Source organism: Falco rusticolus, chromosome 5 (genome assembly GCF_015220075.1).
Source record: "Falco rusticolus isolate bFalRus1 chromosome 5, bFalRus1.pri, whole genome shotgun sequence".
NCBI lineage: Eukaryota > Metazoa > Chordata > Aves > Falconiformes > Falconidae > Falco > Falco rusticolus.
The window spans coordinates 28,317,295-28,339,349 of NC_051191.1; the positions used below are offsets into that span (position 1 = coordinate 28,317,295).

The 22,055-nt window shown below is 44.3% G+C and overlaps 1 protein-coding gene across 1 annotated transcript in view; it reads left to right on the forward strand.

Moving 5' to 3' along the window:
- PRKCQ (protein kinase C theta) overlaps positions 1 to 19,604 on the forward strand; it is a 66,116-nt gene extending 46,512 nt beyond the window's left edge. The window contains exons 15-20 of the mRNA XM_037390033.1: positions 2,116 to 2,207; positions 4,585 to 4,647; positions 8,208 to 8,346; positions 13,530 to 13,718; positions 16,876 to 17,004; positions 18,363 to 19,604. Of these exons, the coding sequence (XP_037245930.1) occupies positions 2,116 to 2,207; positions 4,585 to 4,647; positions 8,208 to 8,346; positions 13,530 to 13,718; positions 16,876 to 17,004; positions 18,363 to 18,518 (768 nt within the window). The 3' untranslated portion in view covers positions 18,519 to 19,604. The remainder of the gene's footprint in view (positions 1 to 2,115; positions 2,208 to 4,584; positions 4,648 to 8,207; positions 8,347 to 13,529; positions 13,719 to 16,875; positions 17,005 to 18,362) is intronic.
- The last annotated feature ends 2,451 nt before the right edge of the window (positions 19,605 to 22,055 follow it).

The window sequence follows — 22,055 nt, forward strand, 5'->3', positions numbered from 1 at the left end:
TGTTCAGCTTCATAGCTTTACACAGTTGAGAAAGGGAGTTCCTGTAATGGTCTTTGGATTGCAATTCATCTGAGGTTGTCCACCTCTTCTTTCCTCAAATGGCAGAAGGATGCTGCCAAAGTCCGCAGTTTCAAGTTAAAGTCCTCAGTTCAATTAAATAGCTGCATTGGATGGTTGCTTAAATCCATGAACAAGGACAGTACAACTGCTTATTCTGCTGAAAAAACACAGACTTCAAGTTACACTTAAAGATGTGTGATGAAGTGTAGCTTCAGTCAGTGGACTTCCCAGGGAAACCCAAGGGTTTTCTCTCTCTCAGTCCACTGAAGCTGAATATGGCCCATTTGAAGACCTATGAGGTTTCTTCTGTCCCAGTGTGAAACATGTGGCTGCTGGTCTGTTGTTGTCTAAACCTCATCACCTCCCTGTGTACCTTCACAAAGAGCAACTGTTCAAGTGTTTTCCTGAATGGGCTCCTGAGCTCACATCGCTTCCAAGATTTATGCATCTCAATAGTAAATTGCCGATCTCCATTTGGCCTTCTTACTTGCTTAAACTGATTGATGTGCACAGACCTCTACAGATGCAAGACCTTCAAGCTGAAAACCTGCACCCATTTGGTTTATTGGCAAAATTTGTATTCTTTCCCTGGGAGGCCATATCTGGCCCTGTGCTTGTTGGATGACAGGTGGGGTTTCCAGCCAGGCGTCCATTTAAAGAAGAGTACTGTAATTAAAAGGATCTAGCTAAAGAAATTGCACAAATTAGAGCAGACAGCTGTTATCTGAAAGGAACAAACACTGTTGTTTTTTTAAATAGCCAGCTCTTGGCTTGCTGCCAGAGATGCTTACATTAGATCTTATGGATAAAAATCTTCCCTTGACTGTTAAAAATGTAAGTGAAAAGAACTCTTATTACCCCCCCCCTCCCCCCCCCAAAAAAAAAAATGTTATGGGCAATAGGCAACAAACGGAAGACAGTTGTAAACTTTAGCATAGCCTGGAGATGACTAACTTCAGATGCATACAGAACAGAGAGGCTTTTGAGCAAAAAAAAATACTGCATCCATTTTATTTTTTTCATGCATTTATGCACAAAATCTGAGATTCCAGAAACAGAAGTTTAAACTGGGAGCGTAACTCATTGCACAGATATGCAGAAAAAGATGCCCCTCCTGCTTTGTGGGTGCAATTCAGTGTGGAAGGGATTGGTCTGAGTCAGCGTCCAGCTTTGCAGGGGCCTGCTAGTGAAGTTATGGCTGATGAGGCAGCAAGGGGATCAGCATGGCGTACATCAAAGACTGGAAAGGAAACCTCGGTGATGGGTTCTGCTCTTTATTCTTACAAAGATTCTCTGTCATTTCTGTGGACCGGGAGGAGAGTTTTCCACTGCCCTGGTCAAATGGCTGATGGTTACATGAAGCTGGGGACAAGGACTGGATCTTTTTCCAGGCTTCTCTGACATGCAAGCACTCAATGGGCATCCGGAAATACAACTGATTCATGAATCTTCCCACTAGCAAGTTGCACCATGCCTTGTTTAATAGAGCAGCTTTCAGACTTAAAATTGAGCATGTGCTTAAAACAGATTGCTGCATCTGGCCAGTATCTCTGATAACTTGAAAAAGTCAGGCCCACATGCCTCCACAAAAGATGTGCTGATATGCAGGTAAAACCAGATTGAGACCTGTCCGCTGGATGGATAATGCACTGGGCTGGAGACCAGAGGAGACCTGGGATTTACTTCTGCCTGTTCCACTCATCGCCCAGGAAGCTTGTCCTTCTGTTGTAGAGTTACTCAGCCCCTTCTAGTGAGCCTTGAGCTCTGCTGCTAAAAATCAATGGCACCAGCTGATAATCAAGTGGATTCGCAATGTTTGTTAATGCTGTTCATACAAGTCAGAGCAGGGAGGGCGAGTATGAGCTTAGGGAACAAAGAGGAGAAAGGAGGAATCTGAAAAAGAAACTGCTTTCTTTCCAAAACCCTTGCAGAAATCTTTTCCTTCCTCTTTTCAAGTGCCTTGGGGGGGTGGTGGGTGGTGGTGTGTGTGTGTGTCATTTTTAATTTTATTTCACGCTTCCCCACCCCTTATTGTCATCTTGTCTCATTCTCTAGGAAAACCTCTTTTTTGTGATGGAATACCTCAATGGAGGAGACCTCATGTTCCATATCCAGAGCTGCCATAAGTTTGACCTTCCCAGAGCAACGTAAGATGTTATCATTACCTTTTGGCTTGCAGGTTGCACACATGGGAGAAGCAAAGGCAGCAGCTGCAGTCACCAGGGATCTTGATTTTATTCCCAGCTCTGCTACTGTCCTGTAGAGGAAACCCTGGGCAAATTATTTGACCTCTCTGCACCTTACCCAACTGCAAAGTGGGGATAGTGCTTGTGCTTGAAGAAGAATCACCCTCTGTCCCAGCTTTCTCCAAACTGAACACAACAGGCATGCAGGTCATCACCTCGACTCAGTGATGCACTTAGATCCAGTCACTTCCTCTCCCTGTCCTCTTTCCCCTCCCACAGAAGGCTTTTTAGAGCCCATCCACACAGCTAATTTCAGTCAGACGTGACCTTGCTTTACATTCTTGGTCAACCAAGGAAGCTATTTCTGTCTGGAAGCGTTACAGACGCTGCTTGTTACACCCTCGTCAGCATTGCATCTGCCTGCAGGCTTATCCTTTAGCCCGAAACCAGGGACCGCCTTCTAGCCTGTGACCTGACTCCCGTATTTTGCGCTGACCTCAGCACAGTCTCACAAACATTTGTTCAGAGGCGAGAACTGAGCTGGATAGAAGCTGTCCCTTAGCCTGCCCTGCTGGTAGGATTAGTCCCCTTCCCAGGACTGTGGTCCTTCTGGCAGAAAGGGGCTACAGAGGGACCGTGCAATCCAGCGGAGACCTTGCCTCTGGAAGTGCCTCCACTGTCTATAAACAGCCTCAAGCATCCTAAGATCTTTTTTTCTTTTTAAAAATGCCAGTGGATGAGGGTCATTTTAAAGCAAGCTACAGGTGTCTGCTGTGAATTACGGCAGCCCTGGGGTTGCTTTGTTGCCCTCGTTGAGTTCTTGCTCATCCCATAATTGGAGGCCCCAGTCATGACATGGTGGGGATCTAAACTCCAGCCCAGATTTACCACTGTCAAAGAAATCCCCCAGATGCATTTTCAGCCGTCTGTGGAACCAAATTTCTTGTTCTTTACAACACTGGGTGGCCTGTAGCCAAGCTGCAGGACCTGCTTAAGCTGAGGTTGCCAGTTCAGTGGTAAAAGGTGAAGCTGTTGTTTGTTAGAAGTAATAGAATTTTCCCTTTTCCCCTTTAAGGTTTGGGGAGGGGAGAGATAAAAACCTATTGAAAGTGCAAAAGGTAAATTTAAACAAAAAATTAATACGCCAACTGAGAATTAAAAATTTATTTAGCTTTGATTAAAGTAAATAGAAGAATTAGAATAAATGAAAGGTGCTTTTAATCCTTCTACAAGCAAAAAGTGTTTTGAAAGCCAATATTGAAACCACTATAGGAATTAATTTTTATTTAATAATTAAAAAAGGAAAACAGACCTTTGTTTAAATCAGTGTTTAGTTTGATGATTTTTTCCGAAGCATTTGAATGTTCAAAATTAAGGGCCAATGCATTGAAGACTGAGGGAGCAGAGCTGTACAGCCCTGGAGGGGCATACGATCCCACGGTTATGTTCCCTTCTGGGAGAGCACTTGCGCTGTGCACTGGTGCTGCAGCCTTGCACTGCCCCTTCGCAGCAGCACGTGGTGCTGTCCTTTAGGCAGATATGTGTTGAGAACAAAGATCTCAAACTCAAACAGACCAAGCTGCTAGCTAGTTCCTGTCTTGGATAAAATTTCCAAAGCAAGTCCTAAATGTGAGCAGTGAAGAAAGAGGTCTGTTTGACAAGCCAAAGGGACCGGTGGTGGTCCCCAAACCCAGACACCCACCTGCCTGTCCCATTGCTGGGACCGCTCTGCTGTTTGTGCAGCAGCTGCTGAATGTGGCAAATTATAGCTGCTTTTCTGAGGCCTGAGGCATTAACTGTGATTTGCAGTTTGCAGTCTGGTGCATCGCTGTAACTCATTATTTTAAACACGTAAATAAGGGAGAGGCACAGGCCCTACCTGGTCTGCCTTCCTTGTGACAAGGATCATACCTTGAGGCGAGGCAGGGTGGGCAGTAGGAGCTGGGTGGTGGTTTTTTGGTCCACAGCTGATCTGGAGACATGCTTGGGCACTGAAGGACATGTCCTCATAGTCAGTTACATATCAAAAAAATGCAGCTAGCCATGCCGTGGGGCTTCCAAATTCCTGGAAGTGAGTAGGCTCCAGATCTCTATCATTTTGCAAAGTGGTTTCAGTGGGAGTTGGGCTGCTAGCTGTGTGGCGTGCTTTTGGGGATCTCACATCATCCAGCAATTACCTGTAAAACCCCGTTACCCCAAGCCTTCAGGAGACACTTCAAGCCTTCTGGGAACTTCATGACATTTTGGCTTTGTGGAGACAAAATTTCCATCTTTTGGGATCTAGTTGGAAACGCCTGTGGAGAAGCATCAGTTCTAACATGTGCTTTCTGTCACTTAGGTTTTATGCTGCTGAAATCATATGCGGGCTTCAATTCCTCCATTCCAAGGGCATAATATACAGGTAATTTTATTCTTTAGTGTCTAGTATGCTAAACCATTTCAGCTTTCCCTGCAAGCACTCTAATGGTAACTGAGAGACTGTTGCCAGTGGTATTGCATTTCTATGCAGATTGCCTTTTTACAGAGACTGGCTGTTTTATTTTGAAAAGATAGTGCAGAAAAGGCCGGTTTGAGCCCTTTTTGAGAATCCAGTCCTATTTCAGTTAACATTAAAACTTCTTGTCCTTCAATGCATTTACACCGAGTCATTCATATAGCACCCAGCATAAGCACCCAGTTTAAGCTTTCCGTGTATAAAGGTAAAGTCAAGCTAGCCATGAGAAATTTGGTGTATCTGCTGTGCTGGTTACCCTGGGACAGTGGTAACGAGCTCAGTTCAAGTAACAACAGCAGGGCAACAGTGATATACCTTCATTTTGGGGTTATTAACAGGTCTGCTGTACACAGTTCCATGAGGAGATGGGATTCATCTCACCTACCACCATGAATCTGAACTAGCTGCTCAAGCTCTGCTTGTAGTAAGCAGAGAGGAGGGGGCTTTTTCAGGTTCATCAAACCTGTGTTAGAGTGTGTATGAGAAGTGCCCATTTCTACCAGCAGGTCTGCAGGGACCCAATGGGAATGAGATGGGACATTGCAGGCAGCTGCCCTCAGGCAGGAGCCCTGTCCCAAAGTTACTGGTATGAACTCACAATGCATCAATCTATCAAATCCCAAGGAGAAGTCCTCCACTGCAAAATTGCCTGTTCCAGCTTCTGCTTGATTTCCGCAGGACCCTCAAAGTTATGCACAGATGCTTTGATCTAATGCACAAGGGGTGTGCTTCAGGCCCATATAAAAGGACAGAGGCAAGAAGGGCTGCAGAAACCAACCCACAGCCTGCTTTCCCATGGCTGAAAAGAGGAACCGAATTTCTGGGGACTTCTAGTCCAGCTCATCTTCATGGCAAAAGTTAGTTACTACATTGCAGCTTTCTGTAAAAACAGGAAGCAAATAGCTTGTTACAAACAAATGAGAGAGCTCGCCAAAGCAGTGTTGTTTGCTGAAACAACGATGAGCTTATTTCAATGTTTGTCATGCAGTGTGAACATTAGAACAAATGCTAAAAGAGAATGGCTTGCTTATAATACTCTCCCATTAAAACACAAGCTTTGATTCATCTGAACTTGCGTTATTACTCATTATTAGTACTCATGTGGGAGCCATTTATAGTCTTTATTGACTGATGATGGTGATTGCGTGAACATGAGATCAATGTCAATGGCATTAAGCTAAGATGATCTCTGGAGTCTCAGTGAGTTTCTGGCTCTAATTATTGTTCTGGATGACTGAAGGGAAACATTTTCTTAAGTGCCCAAATCACTTAGCCATGTCTGTCATTTTTACTCAGACTTCTCAGAAAAGTTGATTAAAAATATCTGCAGGACATTGTGAGTTCATGGCAGGACTGTTAATGCTGACATTTTGTTTATAATTCACATTTTTATTTTAAATTGCTACATCAGTGGTGCGTCATGGTTTGGGACCCATTTCATTGTGAAAGGAGAGACGTTTAGAGTCTGGAGCCTTGGGAAATGTGGGCAAATTGGGATAGCTAGTTATTGGGTAACACGGTGATAGGAGGAAATAGCTCATTCCCAGGAGTCCCTACTGCATTGCTTTGGGTATCAAGCTTTGAGAGAAAAGGTTTAACCAATTCTACTCTTTTTTCCTTTTTTCATGGAAGACTGACAACAAGGTCAGTTGAGAACACACAGCCATCAGTATCTCAGTCAGAGCCAACTTAAGCACTTTAGGAAAGTGAAAAAAATCATTTTTGAAACTACATGATTTGTGATGTAATAAGAATAATGAATCCAGCTGTTCCGTCTCATGCACCCACGTTTGGAAATGTTGGCTTAAATTTTAATGAATGAGCTGAGGCATTTTTGGCAGAAACTCCAACCCCTGGAGCTAATGAGTTTGAGACTCATCAAAATAATGAAAGCGAACTGTAGGTGATGGGTTTTTTGTTTTACTTCGATCTACCAGATGAATAAAAGCAGTGCTGACAGCCAGAGATTGATCTCCGTGGTGTAACTAAAATAAGTCATTCCAGCTGGAAATTGTGACAACATAAATGTCTGCCACTTGGAAGGCACATGTCCTGGCTGTCTCTATATTTCTTTTTGATTGATGACTCCCACTTTTTCTTGGGTCATATTCTAGCAGCAGTGAACAATTCCCCCTGACAACAATTTAGTGTGTAGGCACTACGAGGTCCCCCACCCTGACCAGCACCCGGCCGAAGCAAGATGAGGAGCTTTGCACAGCGAGAGGCTGGGCAGACATCTCTCCTGCAATTGTAGACAATCATCTCAGGAGTATCATGCATTAGAAATTACCTTCTTTGAGGGATTCAAAGTCATTGCTGAAAAAAGCACATTGTAAAACAGTTGTCACAGGGAGGGTAGCTATATAGTAGCCTCATGGTTAGGACTCTTGCCTGAGATGAGAATATGTGTGTAGGCAGAGGCTGGAAAAGACGAGCTATATCCTCAGCTGTGAGCACAGGTAAATGTTGTGTCTGGGTGCTTTGGGAGCCCTGAGAAGGAGCAGTGATTTATAGTACAGGATAGGCAGTGCAGGAACCTGGGTGCTCTGAGACCAGGTAACCCAGATTGTACTTACATCCCAGGTGAAGTGCAGCATCACTGATCCAAATATCTCCCTGAGTCATTATTTCAAAGAAAAACAAAACTTTTAGGTAAGATATAAAAAATATAACACAGAAGTCACGACAGCCTTCCTTTCTTTCTTTCTTTACATGTTTTTCTCACCTTTCAGAGGTTATTCCCACATGAGGACCTCTTTGTTCATTCTGAATGGCCATGATTCATCAGCTCACTCGCTTTTATTTCATCCTCTGTGCATTTTTTTTTCTCTCACTGGGTTCTTTGCTTCCTACAGTAGCTCAGAGCCTGAAACCTCTGACAACAGCTTGGCAGCTATGTGTGAAGGGCTTTGTAAATCCCCAGGGCTCAGATAGTGCAGTCCAGCAGTGAAAAGGTGGTGGGTGTTCTGCTGAGGTCTGGGATTATTCTGACCCTTTGCAAGCCATTCAGAGGTTGCAGGCCCTTACTTCTTCCAACATTTGTAGAGCTTGCACTGGGAGAGAGATCTGGCAGCAGCTTCAGAGAGAGTACTGAGACTCCCAGGGAAGGAGAAAGTAAACATTAGCTGATCGCTTCTTGCTCACCATCTCCAGGTTGTTAGGGCAGAAGCACCAACTGGTGCACAGCCCTTTTTAGCTTCACTGTTCTGCATTCTCCAATGAGGCAGCTTTTAGAAGATGACTTGGTTAAAGTCTTCTCTAGCAAATGAATCAGTGCTGGGACAGGAGGAATGAGGAAGAGTGATATTAAAGCCCAGGAGAGCAGCTCCTCATTTGGCCCACAGCCTTCATTTCTAATTGCAACGTATAGGTGCTACTTAGAGGCAGATAGCAAGTAAGCGTAACTGCTGAATTAACTTGTGTGGTTCTGTAACAGTTTAAAAGAGTTTCCTTCTCTTCCTCCACAGAGACTTGAAGCTAGACAACGTCCTTTTGGACAATGAGGGGCACATCAAAATTGCTGACTTTGGGATGTGCAAGGAGAACATGTTTGGAGATGCAAAGACAAGTACTTTCTGTGGGACTCCTGACTACATCGCTCCTGAGGTAGGTGTGGGGTCCAGGGAGGTCAGCAAGCTGCTGTGGGACAAATAAAGTGTCTTAAGACATGACTGTCAGTCACTGGTGGAGGGTGCAAGGAATAATAACCTGCTTTAGAGCAAGTTGCAGGCTATAAACTGGATTTCAGTTTGACTCAGAGTGTGCATTGCTGTCTGGCATTGTATATTTTTGTGTCTAGTTCATTTTTTGTGCAAATGGGCCTGGGAAGCAAGTGGTGCTTGTCTTAACTAAGAAACAGAATGCTTAATGGAAATCCAGTTTGTGCCATGGAAGAAGAAGCTCCAAGAGGTAGGTTCTGCAATTCAGGGATAGAAACAGTATGAGGAATGGGAAACATGTTCCCTGGCTAGTTAACAGTAGGCTTCCGCGGATGTACAAGCTCCTTGTTAGCTGGTAGGGACCTATGGGCACTTCTAAAGGATGATATTCATCAAAAACTAAGAGAAAAAATAGAGAAAGGTGGGTCAAAATGCCCACCTGAAGCTGATTTTCCCTCCTCATTGATTAACCACCTTTTAGATAAAGATGCTGGGTCCATGATAAAGCAGAGATTGGGGTTCACATTCCCTCTGAGAATGTGCTTTAATGGAGATGGCACCCACAAGCTTGTACTTCTCTCTTACTCAGACAGGTTCTTAGCTGGCTGCAAACACAGTCTGCATCCCAACCATCCCCCCCATCCCGAGATGAGTAAGGCACTCTGTGCTCTGAAAGGGCTCTGCCGTCAAAGGCATAACCTTAAAACTGAGCACAGGTTTGAATGTCTGTCTAGTTAAAAAAACAACCGAAAGCTGCTTGTAAAAGGGATGGAGATGCCTGGACACATAAACATGAGAGTGGTCGTGCATCCTGACTTTTCCTTTCTAAATGCCAGCAGTCAGAGGAAAGGTGTTGCTGTCTGGAAGACAGCTGGGACCCAACCTCCTGACTCCAGGCTCTGGACTACCTGCTTCTCTTCTTTGGCTGGGCACAGTGCCAGAGCACCTCATGTCACTGCATCAATCCATCCCTGGAAGACATGCCTCCACAAATTGCCCTCTGGTGAAGGAGGCTCTAAAACTAGAGATGATGGACTTGTATCAGAGCCAGGCTGTGCCTGAGCTACCAAGGGCAAGGCAGGGGCTTGTAGCTTGTGTTAAGGTTCTGCTCTGTCCCCTTGACTCAGGAAGGCTGGGGCTTGCATGGAGACAAGCTCCGGGCTCCATGCGAAAACATACCAGCAGCTCCTCTTCTCCTTCTGCAGCTGGAATCTACTGATACTTGGTGGCAAAAAGCTGAAGGAACCTGGCCTCCATGTGTCCATGCAATAAATCTGTGTGGTCACAGGCACCAGCCTCCAGTTTGCCCATAGCGAGATCCTTTGCCCTTCCCCTTACTTCTTTCCAGTTTTCCCCAGACAGAAACTTGTTCTTTTTTTTCCTTTTTTTTTTTTTTTTCCCCTAGTAAATTTAGATATTTTGGACTAGATCTCTCCAGAAAAGAGAAAGCTCCCTTAACCAGGTGACTTCACAAAATGATCAATGCTGCTATGGAGAGGCTTTGACTAATTAGGTGACAAATTGGGGCCAAATAAAACATTTTTCAGCTCAGAGAAGAACCTACGAGTCATCCATGCATCATGTCCAACATCACACTGAAATCCATTTATTTGCCCTTCAAGATCCCATTTCCTGATTTTAGTGTTTTCATGATGGATATTGGTACTTTCCAAACAGCTTTTAAAGCTTTTGGGTTTTTCCCCTCCACTATAATTCATTGATCTTTTACTGTGTACCAAGGGCTCAATTCTGGTCTAGATTACACCACAGCTGACACAAGGGCTGGTCTCTTCAAATCAATTGGATTTGTATTGCCTAAAATCAGGTGTAAGTGTGCTCTGCCATCAAGCTGCAATTGTCTTTTATTCCACTTCAATATGCTTTTATTAAAAATAAAAAAGCTGTTTTCTGATCAAAAAAAAAAGAGCACCAAGTGATAATCCATTATCTATGATTTTACTTCATATAAAAGAGAAAGACTAAAATAGTTCAGAGTTTTATTTCTGCACCATCATTTATTTTAGAGATTCAACGAGTGCATATAAACCATTTTACCTCTAAATTGAAACCACTGCTAGAGTTTATGGATCATGTCTCTCGCCAGAGGCAGGAGCACTGGACTTTTTGTCAGTGTTTCAATGCACCTGCTAGGACTGTAATTTGTTACAGACCCAGCACCTTGGCTACAGCCATGCAAATAAGGGGGCTTTGGGTCAATAGACAAGCAGGTTTTTTATTTCAAAAAATATTTGGCAAGATAAAAAAAAAAAGATTTTACCTGAAATGAAATTGCTGAGTTTATTTTTTCCAGAGAATTGCAAAGCTAATAAATCTTTTCTTTGATTGTCATAAAACATTTAATTTCAATTTCCAGGCATTTTATACTTAAAAAGGTAAAGCCTTATAAAAATAATGTGTCTTTTCAGATGGAAAGGTTGGGATTATTGTCTTTATAAGTGATCCAGAAGAAATATATTAGGGAGTCTTGCTGATTCCTTTTTTTGGCTCTGAGTGAAACATCTTGCATGTATTGCATCTTACATTCAAACAGCTTTTTTGTCCTTTTTGCATCTCCTTTTCTGGCATTTTCAGAGACAGATGTCTTAGTCGTGAGAACTCTACAGAAGCTTGGGTTTAGAATTCTGACATTAAAGTGCTGCTTTGCTAGATGCCACAGGTACATCAGAGGGGGATACTTCTCACCTAATGTGAGAAAATTAATCTAAAAATGAAGGATTAGGTGGCACTTTATACTGTTGTAGAAGGACAAGCATCCCAGAAGACAAGTCATCCCTTCCCATCTTAGGCGTGTAAGTCAGTTAAATCACCGTTTTCTCACCATTGACTACAGAGAGATTCTGGATAACTAAATTAATAAAACACATAACTTTTAGGGAATAAAATTAATCTGAGTCCAAGTGGCAATTTACAAGCAATACATCATAGAACCGTAGAATCATTTAGGTTGGAAAAGACCTTTAAGATCATTGAGGCTGCCAAGTCCATGACTAAACCACATCCCTAAGTGCCACGTCTACACGTTTTTTAAACACCTCCAGGGATGGTGACTCAACCACTTCCCTGGGCAGCCTGTTCCAATGTTTGATAACCCTTTCAGTGAAGAAATTTCTCCTAATCATAGAATCACAGAATGGTTTGGGTTGGGAAGGACCTTAAAAATCATCTAGTCCCACCCCCCTGCCACGGGCAGGGACACCTTCCACCAGCCCAGGTTCCAGTCGGGTCTTGAGCCCTGCCAGGGATGGGGCAGCCACAGCTGCTCTGGGCAGCCTCTGCCAGTGCCTCACCGCCCTCACAGGGAAGAATTTCTTCCTAATATCTAGTCTAAATCTACCCTCTTTCAGTTTAAAGCCATTCCCCCTTGTCCTAACACTAGATGCAATATCCCATCTAAACCTGCCCTGGTCCAACTTGAGGCCGGTTCCCTGTGTCCTGGCGCTTGTTCCCTGGGAGCAGAGACCGACCCCCCCTGCCTACAGCCCCTGCCGGGCAGCTGTAGGGAGCCACCAGGTGCCCCTGAGCCCCCCCTCTGCAGGCTGACCCCCCCAGCTCCCCCCGCCGCCCCCCCCCAGCCCCTGCCCCAGCCCCTGCCTGGCTCTGGACACGCTCCAGCCCCTCTGCGTCCCCCCTGCCCTGAGGGGCCCGACCCTGAGCCCAGGCCCCGAGGGGCGGCCGCACCGGTGCCCAGCACAGGGGGACGGGCACTGCCCCGGCCCTGCCGGCCACAGCGCTTCTGACAGCGGCCAGGGCGCTGCTGGCCCCCTTGGCCACCTGCATCAAGGTGAAGATGAAGTATGAAAACAGTCAAGAAATTACTCACCCATTTCTACTATACCTCAGAGCTAGCACTAAAGATCGCCTCTCTAAGTCATACTTTTTCAGCTATCAGCAGTTTCATATGTACTGATCTGGATAGCTGTTTTCACTGGCATTAAGCCAGGACTTGTCACTGATGCCTACACCGTAGCTCTAGCATAGGCGATCACATTGTAACCAAGCTGTGGCCTCAAGACTAAGGACTGTGCCTTAATATGAACTATTGCCCTCTCCAGCTCTAAAATAATAAGGATCCTACACATCATAGTCATTGCAAGTACCTTTAGGCATCCACAATATAAATATCTGTACATCAGCAAGTTGTCTAGGCTTCTTGATAACCAAAGGAGACAAATGGGGGGCTGTATTTTGCAGCAGGTGAATATTTAGCTGGATGTCTAAAATTGGACTAATTCTCTTTCTTAACTACAAAATGAGCTAATGATAACTGGTTCAGCCCTAGGTAGCTCCGTAACAGATAGTTAAAGGCAGGTGAGATTAATTTTTCTTCCCCAGAGGGGAAGTTTGAGAACTTGGTGGTGTCTGGCCAAGTTTGTTGGGGAAGGAAATGCCACCTCCCTTCTTAGGGGAGGTTATCACTCTAGCTCACGCCCCCTGGCCCCCACACACTTGATGTCTGGATGTAGTCTTCACTTTATAGCTGACACAGAAAGGCACAAGCCAGTGGACTGACCGAGGACAAATTCCCATCGCTCCACCTGTAACTCAGTTGGTCTCAAAAGGACAGATCAGTAATTGCTTTCTCATCTTTTTCCTGGAGCAGGTTTTGCTGGGATAGATCCACACCATTTCTACTGACTGATAGTCCTAAAGTACCCTTACACTGCCACTTTTGTAATTTTAAAATATAGCTTGTGTGAGTTAAATCAGTCCCAAAATGCTAATGTCTAGCCATTTGTCTTCTTGGACTTCACAGACCTGATTTGAACCCTTGGGATAACTTGGAGACCAGGCAAGAGATGACTTGTGTCACTTTTTATGTTTGAGATCTCTCTGGTAGCCAAGGAATTGTTCAAGTAACTTAAGAGTTATATGCAACCTGTTATGTGCAGTGCGAAGGACTGTTTTGGCACCCAGGTGGGGCTGTGACTTGGACCTCGTCGACCCACTGGCAGATGCTCTGGCTCATGCTGCAGGCAGAGGGAAGCACCTCTGCCACCCCACTCAGTGCAAAGGGGAGCTACTGAAAATTCAGGGGCTGCCCACCCTTCTGAGGTTGAAATACTCATGATAGACATTTTGCATCTGTCTTTGTCACTCCTCTTTGGGCAGATATTGCTGGGGCAGAAGTACAACACCTCTGTTGACTGGTGGTCCTTTGGTGTCCTCCTGTACGAGATGCTTATTGGCCAATCTCCTTTCCATGGCCAAGATGAGGAGGAGCTTTTCCAGTCTATCCGTATGGATAACCCATTCTACCCTCGCTGGCTTGACAAGGATGCAAAGGACATTTTGGTGAAGGTAAGAATTACTACACATCGAATGAAAGTCTTTTTGCCAGAACTGTGATTTTTGATTTATGCATCTTCAGCTGTTGTTCAGAGAAACAAATTTAGTGTGATAGGACCAGAGAGTCCCTTCCTTGTCTGTGGACCTCAAAGCACATCTGACCTGTCATAAGGCCATCTTTGTGTCTTCCTTCTCCTGAGTTGTGATGATGGCTCCTCACATCCAGTAAGTAGGATCACAGGGTATCAGATACCAGCAGAGATCAGTTGAGCGCAGAGCATTCCTTAAGGTGCAGGGCATGTTAACTCCTGGAAGAGATGTTCTGCCAGGCTTCGAACTAAGGGTTACAGCGACTTCTTTGATAATTATAGCTTTGAAGCACTTCTTGTGCCTCAGAGATACGAGGACATCTAGGGTAGATGGCTTTGGTGTTCAGCTTGATTTTCAGTAGAGAATATTTTGCATCTTTGCACTGTGCTAAAGAGCATGAAAACAAAGCCTAAGCTGTGGCCTGAAGTGGTGGAGCTACTCAAGGTAGTAGCACCATGTCATCTGGATTTTTGGCCCTTTGAACCTCCTGCATAGCAATGCATAGTATCCTTTCTGAGTGGAGAACTTTTCTGTTTCCCTCTAACAGGCATACTCCTTGTCTTTTAGAGTCCCTTCTGCTGACTTTTTTCATTGCCTGCTCTCAGCCCTATGCTGTTTAGCGTGGTAGCCTTTTTGGCTTGGGATGAGAATTATTCTAGAGTTGTAAGATAAAGATGCAGTGTAGTCACAACTTGTAGAGGAATGAGGCTGGGTTAATTAACATTGACAATATACAGCTGTGGGCTGGCTTCATGGGCAGTGGGCTGGCTGATGTAGGTAAGGTGCAGCTGTGGCTGGTTCCTGCTAAGTAGTTAAATAGCTCTAAGGGGTATGAGAGGGGAGCAGTCAATGAAGAGAGACCTGGAAGAAGCAGAGGGAGGAGAGAGAGTGTCTTGGGTGGAGGAGAGACAAGGAGAAGGATGCAGCAGAGGGACTGGCCTGAAGAGGCTGAAGAAACAGCACGGGCAGTAGATGAACCTTCGAAACCTGGTGGGGGATTGGTGGCTGTGCCCCGGCAAGGCACAGGAACTACTTACTGAAGCTAACCTGGTATAGGGTGGTAAAAGCCTTGTTGCAGCATAATAGTTTTGAGACTGTTGTGAAAACAGCTAGTCTAACAAGTTACCTCCCTTCATCTCGGCTTTGGTCTGACATTGAACATGACCTAAGCTGAGGCATTTTAACTTGAGATGGAGCATGGTGAGAAAGCATATACAGAGGCTTATAGTGCCTTAGCTGATGTGAGGTAACTTGTTCATCACAAGATTTTAGTCGTATTTGACCTACAGTCCCTACCTTGACTTTTGCATTTACAAAGTGACAGCACAACATAACAGCATTCCACTACAAAAACATGGAGAACAGAAGATTATTTTTAGCATCTGTGCAGTGGAGCTCAGATGTTTAGGTATCACTATAAAATGGTAATGATGAAAACTATCAAAAGCAGTTGTTCAGGAAGATGTACCATAGCTGACTGAGATCTTGAACATCTATTTCTGGGACATACACTGCCATCTTTCTGCACAAACTACCTGTGCTTGTGTCAGAATTAGAGGTAGCAATCATCTTTATACCAACAAAAACACCTTCCTTGCTTAGGGGAAAAAAAAAAAAGAATTTCTACTTTACGGGCTATTGTCATTGCCACTGACTCTGGGTAATTACATACTGCAGCCTGCCTAATGCCTGTATTATCAGCACAGAATGTAACCTTTGGATGCTGCTTTGCTGTGTAATCAGTAATCTGTAGGACACCAGATTTTCCTGCAGTGTTCACTAAAACCCAATGCCTGGATTTTTTTCAACCAGGCCCTCAGTGGTCTATACATCAGATTCTTTTGCTGTCACTTTTGGCATTAGATATTTTTATTTGTTCTTTGCTGAGTGGTATCTATCTTATGCTACTGTTGGCTGAACAGAGTAGCAAGAAACTTCTACTATATGTAACCCAAGTCCGTTTTGAGATGACCTCCAACAGTAAAGTGATTTTGAAAATTTGCCCTTACCTCTGCAGTAGGACATATCAGCTGTATTCAGGTTGCCTGCTATCACATGTTGCCACTCTATCTCCCCATTGACTTTAGAGGGACCTAGGATCTGGTGCTCTATGGGCCAGCTGGCCTGGAGGTTCCAGATACTTTACTGCAGATGTAAAGATGAATTTTAAACTATCCACACCCATCATTACAGCAATACTTCAGCAATGCATCCTGCTCGTGAATGCTGAGAGGAGCTCTGAAGCGTTCAGTGTTCCTGAAACTCTCCCCCAGAAACATTTCAGCTGCTTCCAGAGCCAAATGGCTCCTGCATCGCCACAAAAAACATGTATGACAAAACGGGCTGTGTTTACACTACATAAGATGTACATACATGAAGAGTGGGCTTAGACCTGCATGTAGCCAATGGGGAAAATAAATGCCCCCACTTCTAGCTTTTCCCCCATCTTCAGCACAATTAGTCATCCACAGGACTTGTAGCCTGCCATGTGCAGCAAACACAAGCTATATGAATGGGGAGTCTTTTGGCAAAGTAGATTGTTGTCAGTATCTGAGCTCAACAGTGGAAAGAAGCAAGCACTCCTTTATCTCATCTTTAAGTGTGTAAAGGAGGTCAGATGATTTGCACCTGAGGTGACTGTTTTTTCTCTATTAATTATAAAGGGTCAAATACTGACACTCCAAGTGTCCAGAGGTATAGCAGGCTAGCCTAGTGTTTTCACAAATCTTGCTTATATTTTCTGATTACAAAAAAATTGTCCAGAAAAAAGCTCACAAGTGCAATCCAGATGTTTCACCTGTATTTGCATGCTCAGACATGTTATGTTGTTGCCCCTGTAGCAAATTGTCCTCTCTCTCCTGCAAAGGCAAAATATGACCAAGGTCTCTCAGTTTTGGCATGTTAAGCTAAGAATCCAAACTGGTTCCCCAATCAGAAATTTATTATGGTAGAAGAGTCTTCACACCCTCACCAACCATGTTTGAGTTAAATGTTTAAGACCCTATCTGGTAGGACTGTCCTCATGAATACACTGTTACTGACAAAAGGCTAAGGCGTTTCTCTTTCTCCAATATTCAAGCTTTTTGTGAGAGAACCTGAGAGGAGACTAGGAGCAAGAGGGAACATCCGCCAGCATGCCTTTTTCCGGGAAATAAACTGGGAAGCTTTAGAGGAAAGAAGGATGGAGCCTCCTTTCAAACCAAGAGTGGTAAGGATGCACTTTCTTTCAATTCCACCCATCTCATGTCTTTCTTCCCTGAATCATTCATTTCTAAAATATCTAAACCCTCCAGCACGCATTCGCAATAAACCAAAGCCAAGATCCACAGTAATGTTATAAACCCATCGATTTAGGGGCAGTGTCTAAAATCTTTAGACATGTGTCTTCAATGTCAGAGACCTCAAATCCTGTTTAGATTCACAGAGTCAGCATGTTAAAGGTGGATAAATGTCTGCTTCATACTGGAACTGACAGTTTTAGGCAGTAAGAGAAGACTTTCAAAATGCCCTTAAACGTTCAGGGTTATCTTCTGGAGTTGCTCTGCACGTGCAGTATCTCTGTTTAAAAGTAGATGGAGGAACTTGGTCTTGGGCAGTCAGAATGCAAAGTGTTGACTCTCACTTACAAGTCCAAATGCAGATTAAATTGTTAACAAGATGTCTGGTATGTTGTGTACATCCGATACAGGCAGCTAAAACCACCTACAATTTGGATCTATCACAGCCTCACTCACTTTACAGTTGTTGGAAAGATAATTGTGAATTAATATATATTAAGTCTATTGGCTATATCACTCTATTGGCTGGACTGCCTGAGCTGATCATCACGACTACTTTGTGATGGCTATAAGCCAAGGTATGGCATGCCCACACCTGAGAAACCATAGATTACTCATCACCTTCTCAGTTACCATAGCAGAGGTCTGGATGCCACCTAAAACACCTTTCCTTAACCACGTAAGTACAGCCCATTCTGTAGGGTTTATCTTTCATTGCACTGCAGAAGGTCAAGAAGGAAAAGTTCAGGTAACCAGATGGTTGGCTAAGTCAGTTGGCTAATAACAGACCTATTAAATTATTAAATTCCTATTAATAACAATAATATAATTTGATTTAGTTGGTAAGTTCATCATACTTTCATTTTACTGTCCTTCACGAGTGTTATTAAATTGTGGGGTCCGGTCTGCCATGTTACAAAGCTGTAATATCCTTGCCTGGCAGAATTCATGGATCACAGGATCAGTGCCTCCTATATAATATTAATTCCCATTTTTACTTCAATAGGGTGGTAATAAGCAATTGATTAGCACTGGCTGCTGGATATTAAGAGCTCAGATGGAAGTTTACTGCTGTTTGACATGTTACTGTACATCATTTGGGCTGGAGTAACTAATCATTCTGCAAAAGGCCAAGAGCAAATGCATTGAAATTTCCCTGGCTGAGCTGAGCTTGCTCCCAATTAGTTGAGCTGAGCCCATAGGAAGCAGCCTGATAAGACCAGTACCGTTGTAATGAAGATCTGAATATTAATGGTTTGACACCAATATTTTTTTTCTTTTTTTGAAGAAATCTCCAAGTGACTGTAGCAACTTTGACAAGGAATTTCTAAATGAAAAACCCAGACTGTCCTGTGCTGACAGAGCACTGATTAACAGCATGGACCAAAATATGTTCAGCAACTTTTCTTTTGTGAACCCTAAAATGGAGAAAATATTTTCCTGAGATCTGCCTTACTGAAGAAATTCTCTGTAATGGTTTAAGTAACACTTTGTCAGCTGAAGACTGTGCATTGTTATTTTTATCATGAACCATCGAGAAAACACCTCAGTGAAAGTTTGTACTGTGCCTGGAAGCTTCCAGCTTATTCCAGTCTGTAGCAGATGCCAGCCATTCTTCATTAATGATGAAGTTTCTTTATGGTATCGTTTGGTCTCTCTTCTCTCTTTTCCCAATGTTCTTGAAGTTGAGAGCATCTGAAAATGAGGAGGTGCCAAAACCCGTTCCCCACTACTTGTACGCACAGCCAGTGGGTTTCTCTGTAAGAAAAAACAGGTGTATTTGAGTTTCTGGTGATGTTAGTGCCCATTTCTGCAATTCTCAACTAGGCCCACCTTCTTCCAAAGAAAAGTGGTTTGCTCAGGGCCTGAGAGTATCTAGGAAGACTTCAGGCTGGATGCTTTGGTAAGCTCCACTTGTACATGTGCAGAATCGTGCATGTGTGCAGATTTGAAGAAGCAATTTTACTCCCTACACACTTTAAAAATAATGTTCACAGGTGTTAGAATTCAATTTTGCTCTGCTGGGACAAAGAGGCTTTGCAGGTGTCCATTCCAACGTACATGCATCTCAATCAGAGGGAATGGAGATGAGGACTCCACCCCAAAGGAGGATTGTTGCCATGACAGGTGTCAAGATCAAGACAGAAAACCAGTGGTTTACACTTAGTACTCGAGCAGGAAGGATGGGGAGTTGCAGCCCAACAGAAAGCCTCAAGAACCCCTGTTCTAAAGCGTTAACTGTCCTCACACGTGCCATATTCAAAGCAAAATCTGGACTGGGCTTTCTAGAGTTTTATCCTAAAAACACATGAGAAAGGTGGAAGAGGTTTCCTCAAGCCATCGTTTAAGTGTCGTGACGCAGGCCTTCCAGTCACAGCAGTGGCATACTTTACTTGCAGGGTAGTAATCAGTCCTTGCAAAGGCTTATAGACTTCCTATTGCTCTAAATTATGACCCAGCTCTTTGGCACGCATGGTAGACATCGGTCAACAAGCTGCACCCAACAGTCACAGGGCAGCACAGCACATCAGATGAGGGTGGTCCTCTCCTTCACCATCTGTGACATTTTGCTGTGTGTTCTATCCCTTTGCAGTCTGTGGAAATGTAGATGGGTTTGAAAAAAGTATTTTCTATGATCCTTTCATCACAGTTTAAACAAAGACGCACTGTTTTCTGAGGGTGGGGAGATGTAGAACTGCCCAGTTACTGCTTGTCACCGAGATACCAGTTAAATACTGGGTCAAAATTAAGTCAAAACCCAAACAGGATTCTGTAACACCTTAGATTTAGGCAGTCACCCAAGTTGGTGTTAGGCTGTAACTGAAGTGTATACATTTGGAGCTTTGTTGCATCAACCCCTTCAGTCCACAGAGAAGAGAAGCTCTAGAAGGTGAGTCACCCCAAAATCAGATTCCTTTCAGAGGTTCCCTTCTGTCTCTGCTGGAGGAGTGCAGCCTTGCAGGCACAGCTGGGATATCGTTGGCAGTGACTGCAGGCACCGAATCCTGCAGGACCAAGAGCAGAAGTGCCTAACATCGACAAGAAAAGCAAAGTGTCCTGAGAAAGGTTGCAGCCCAGTGACTCATGAAATCCTTGTTTGTGCTGTATGAAATGCAGGGGGCATCTGTGCTCACAGTTTGTGCAGCTGGTCATCATGTTTAATTAGAACGGTTAACATTATTTTTTTTAATGCCAGTGCTGTTTGTACAGTTTAATAAAATATTGTGTACAATTGGAAACTCTGAAGTGATTAAATAGGGAGAAAAAACAGAGGTGCTTAGAAAAGCCATTAAAATTGCTCTGTGCTTTCTAAGGAATGTTCCCCAGGGGAATTTCAAGCCATAAATACCCAGGATCAGCAAGTGTTTGAACAACTGTAACTACTCTGCAGATCAGTGTCTAAACCAAGGATTTGGCATTGTGCAAAGGTATCCAAGACAGTAACACGTTCCTTTTCACTGCCAGAGGTGACGTGGCTGTAAATGGGGTCTGGTATCTCAAAGGGGTTGCAAAGCCAGATGTGCGGAGGTGGGTACTATCAGAGGGTGATTCAGACCATCTTCCTTTGACACCTGGAAGAGGCTGGATCAGCCAAGTCCTGGGATGGCCTGACTGCCCACATGCTATAGATAGGGTCTGGATGGCCTGATCCAGCCTACAGATTGCATTTCTAAGCATTTGAAGATCGGCAGTAAACCACTCTAAATGACTGTTAGAGATGTTTTCTTTGCAATGGCACAGTGGTTTGTGCTTGACACCAATGTAGGGACACCCAAGAGCGTAGACTAAGGAAGGAGGGTGCTGAATCACCTCTTGTGGTTACCTAACTGAAGAACAACAGGGTTTAACGCCTCTCTGACCAGAGGGAGGACTCTCTGCACTCCAGCTGTGGTCCCATACAGCTAAAGCAGGCAAGTCACTTGTAAAGGAGCGTGTTTGAGTAACTGCTAGAGCAGACATGGTGTTAGGCTTACTATAGGGCTTTTGATGCAAACCACAAGAAGTGCTTGCTTCTCTCTGCAGGTGTCTTCAGCTTAAAAAACAAATTAACTCATAGAGGATGGGGGGGAGGGAGAGGTGTGTATGAGCCGTCATGAATGTGCGTGCTGTGTCTCGCTGGTGCCACAGCCTGAAAACCCTCCCAGCTGTGCCTGTGGTGTGCAAAGAGTGACGTGGCAAGCAGCAAGCATTTTCCTGTGGTGGCAGCGACTGAGAGATAGGAGCCAGTGAGGGCTGGATGCCAAACGCCCGCACAGAAATGAGCAGGAGCCCAGGTACTCGCAGAGATGCTCCTTTGCTTTGGCTAAGGTACCTCCATACCCATCTTGTCTTTTCTTCTTTTTTTTTTTTTTTTTTTTTTTTCTTTTTTTCTTTCCCATCCTGCATAAAAATGTTAATTTTATGGTATAGTAGATGGGCTTGCCAGGTTTAGTTATTCATTTGCTGAAGGCCCAGTTCTGTTCTGGAGCCCCACAGGATCACAGCAGTGCTATAGGAGCATGGCACCTGCAAACATCATGGTCTGACCTCTAGCACCACCCATTTCAACTCAGGGTTTGGGACTTTCACCACCCAACTTCTCCTTCCCCAGTCTTGCCGCTTCATTTGGCAGATGCAGAATTTCCTACTTGTTGGCATTGAGCAAACCAAGCCTCAGGCTGATGAACAGATCAGGACAAGTGGGAGTCACCAGTGAGTGACAGCTCTGATTTCAGCCTTCCTGCAAAGACCTCCAGGTTGGTTGGTCTCATGTCTCCTCAGTGTGCAGCCCAGGGGTGCGATTGCCTTGCACAGGTAAGACCAAGCTCCATCCTGCACCCCACCATGCTCTTTGCTGCACATGCAGAAAGGAAAGGCAACTTTGCCCAGTGGTTACCAGAGACATCTTGCAGTGGAGAGGTATCACCAAAAGTCCCTGTCTGCCATAGTACAGCTCCAAATAGTAGGTACTGCAAGTAGGTATGCTCCTCTGCTTACTATT